This window comes from Cariama cristata, unplaced genomic scaffold (assembly GCF_000690535.1).
Source record: "Cariama cristata isolate BGI_N322 unplaced genomic scaffold, ASM69053v1 scaffold30240, whole genome shotgun sequence".
In the NCBI taxonomy this organism is placed as follows: domain Eukaryota; kingdom Metazoa; phylum Chordata; class Aves; order Cariamiformes; family Cariamidae; genus Cariama; species Cariama cristata.
This window is the reverse complement of record NW_009595750.1, coordinates 7,941-11,009: the sequence shown is the minus strand read 5'-3', so window position 1 is coordinate 11,009 and position 3,069 is coordinate 7,941. Positions and strand designations below refer to the sequence as shown.

General features: G+C 56.3%; 1 protein-coding gene across 1 annotated transcript in view; it reads right to left on the bottom strand.

Annotated features, from left to right (window-relative positions):
* Positions 1 to 2,016: 2,016 nt before the first annotated feature.
* The window catches only part of ST6GALNAC2 (ST6 (alpha-N-acetyl-neuraminyl-2,3-beta-galactosyl-1,3)-N-acetylgalactosaminide alpha-2,6-sialyltransferase 2), a 4,912-nt gene continuing 3,859 nt past the window's right edge, over positions 2,017 to 3,069 (bottom strand). The window contains exons 10-11 of the mRNA XM_009703304.1: positions 2,516 to 2,615; positions 2,017 to 2,184 (exon numbers count right to left, since the gene is read on the bottom strand). Of these exons, the coding sequence (XP_009701606.1) occupies positions 2,017 to 2,184; positions 2,516 to 2,615 (268 nt within the window). The remainder of the gene's footprint in view (positions 2,185 to 2,515; positions 2,616 to 3,069) is intronic.

The window sequence follows — 3,069 nt, the reverse complement described above, 5'->3', positions numbered from 1 at the left end:
GAAACCTCCCTCTTTGAAATGGGAAGGGAGAGTGTGTGTGGTAGCTCCTGATGTCCACAAACAGCTCTGCCCATGAGCTGATTGCTGGCACAATGCTGCACCATGACAGCACTCGGTTTTAACACCTCTGCATTTTGCCCTGTGCGTCACGGTGCTGCTGATGGCCGTGTTCGAAGCCACCTGCAACGGGCTGTGCTGAGGCTTGGCCAGAGCTGGTTTGAGGAGGTGTTGGTGCGGTCTTCGTCAGGCGATGTGAAGATCGGGCTCGTTCTTGTCATGAAAGAGGTTTTGCTGAGTGCTTGTGAATAAACAGGCCTAACAGGCTGCCATGGTACCATTGTAAGGTGGCTCTGATGCAAACAAAGGTTAATTTGAGACCTGGGAACACAAGATGGGCTCCAAACTAGAGATTACATCTGGAGCAGGCTTACAGACTAACCACCCGTAATGCTCATTGGAACTGGCTGAAAGCAGCCTGCTGTGAGCTTGAGGGGGTTTTGAGGTTCCTTGGCTCATGGCCGGGATATCTCTTGCCATCTCTGCGGTAAATCCGTTCCTCCCCAGCTGACGTACAGCAAATAGCATCCCGAGTGGAGAAAGATCGGCTCCCAGAGATCCAGCGCGGCCGTCTGTGCTGCAGGACAGCAGGCCTCTCTGCCAGCCCAGGTCTCCACGGTTGAACCCTGCTCCCATCCCTGCCTCTGGGCCCATTCCCCAGCTGAAGGATCGCTCTGCACCACACTACAGCTCCTCTGCTGCAGGGGGTAAGGGGTCTCACCCCCACCCAGTTCATCAAAACAACACAAACCAGCATAAAAGAAAACAATCATTCAACATTTATGTAATTAAACAAAGTGGGAAAGTGTCTCAGATTACACCGCTCGCTCTTGCTCTGCTGTATCAACCCCCCCGGCCACCACCAGCTGGAGCAGCCTCCCCCGTGGGTTTTCCTTAGCAGCGCTGGCTTACACGGGACGGCTGAAGGGTTCAAGACCTTCACCTTCCTCGGGTTTTGGGGGGAGGAAAAATAAAATCTAAGTGTGATGGTCACTTAGATTCACCCCACAAGCTAGCAGGTTCCCTAACCCACCTGGCATGGGGCTGCCTTCTCAGAGCACTTAGAGGGCTCTGCGTGATCCTCGTGCAAGAAAACCTCAACAAAGCCACTACTACGCACACGTGGGCTGTAGGCCAGCTCTCATCTCCAGGATGCGTGAAGGTCAGCCACGTTTCTGATGTCCAGCCGAGCTACAGTAACTCTACTCTTAGCTGATGGCTTTTAAGACCTTTCCTTGTTGGAAAACACCGTGACTTAGAGAAGGGGGAAATGACAGGGGACACTGTGCGTCTGTCACAGGCGAGGGCAGCCGAGCCGCTGTCTTTCCGACTGATCATGGAGGCAAACAGATCCTTCTGGAAAGCAGCACACGTCAACCCAGAGCTGGCTGGAGTTCGGGCTTTCTGCAGTCAGGGAGGGAGGTGTTCTCCAAACACACCACCTTCCTGTTAGCTGGATGATTTAGTCTCCAGTCCCAGGATTCACCGTGCCTGTTGTGGTCCCACCATGGTGACGACCATTGGAGGTGGGCTCTGATGGCAAGGTGAAGGGCGTTTTCCAGCCAGAGGCTGCCACGTATACACATCTCCAGCATCCTCCTCCAGCATCACCCTGCCTCTCCTGTTCTTCACAGGGGCCACTGCTGCCCCACGGCCACGTTCGTGGGGCTGGGAGGTCACAGCCACATGCTATGGTGCTTCTCGGTGCCCCAAAGGCCATGTTCAACCACATTGAGCCACGAACCACTGCTGGAGATCCCCAAGGAAATGCAACATTTCTCTACCATCTTCAGCTTGCCCCTTACCATCACACCACTGCTGGCTGCGGTGGAGCGGGTCTGCTCCTTGGGCTGGCTGGCCAGCTGGGGAGAGCCCTCGGGAGGGAGAAGGTGGCTTTTGGGAAAGGCAAGAAGAGCCACAGGAGGCCTTGGACTTGCCTCCATGGGTGACCAACCAGCCTCATCGCTGGTAGAGGGTCATGATCCCCGCTCGGTGCAGGCTCCTCCACAACGCTGCCTCCAGCATCATGTCATGGTTAGCATAAAACACCAGCGGCTTCTTCTCCATCTCGTAGTAGTGGTCTGAGAACTGCTCGTAGTTGGCGGTGATGAACCCGTAGGCACTGACCTGCAGGGAGGGAGGTGGGACAGACAGACAAAGGCTGGGGTCAGGGATCCACCTCGGGTGGTCCATGCGCCACCACTCCCCGGGAATACTTTTTACAAGCTCAGCAAAAGCAAAAGTGCTGTTACTTTGCCCAAAACCAAAGTCACCTTTCTCCTTGTTTGCTGTTTCTTGAAGGAAGACTTCAGGGGCAGGGTTGGCACACGTAGGACAGCCACCAGCACACACTGGTCCCCACCCGGAGCCTTATAGCAGTTATTCACAAGCCCCCAGCAGCCAAAAAGGGGGGGGATCCCCTTGTCCCCCGGGGGAAGGTGGCCCCGTGGCCTCTTACCTGGTCGCAGGCGTGGAGCGCGGTGAGGAGCATGAGGGCACCGGTGCTGGGCATGTAGAGTGAGCTGTACTGCATGTTCAGGAGCTCCGACCGCAGGAACCTGCCGGTGGACATGGCAGGTTGATGGGGGTTCAGGCCTGCCACGGCACCGCAGCCCTCAGCACCCATCCAGCCCCCACCGTGCGCTCGGTGGTGCTGGTGCCCGGTAAGGCAGGAGCAGCGAGTGAAACGCAGGGCTCGTGGCTTCTCTGATGGCTGCTACTGAGGTTCAGTTCGTTTGCTGCAGGTTGCTACAAGGCACCTCTCCGGTGTTTGAAACCACCCCAACCCAGGCGCCTGCTTTCACAAAAGGTAGGAAAAGACAATCCCGGTGGGCCCTACCTCTGCTCCTGTTAGACTAGGTGAAAATTTCATTTATTTTGGGAAATGGGAGGCAAGGTGAGCACAGTGAGGTGTAGGAGGGGATGCGAGCTGTGCTGCAGCAAGTAGGAATGGCAGCGGAGAGATGCCTCTGCCTTGTCTGCAGAGAGCAGGGCAGAGGTGGTTCCAGTGCC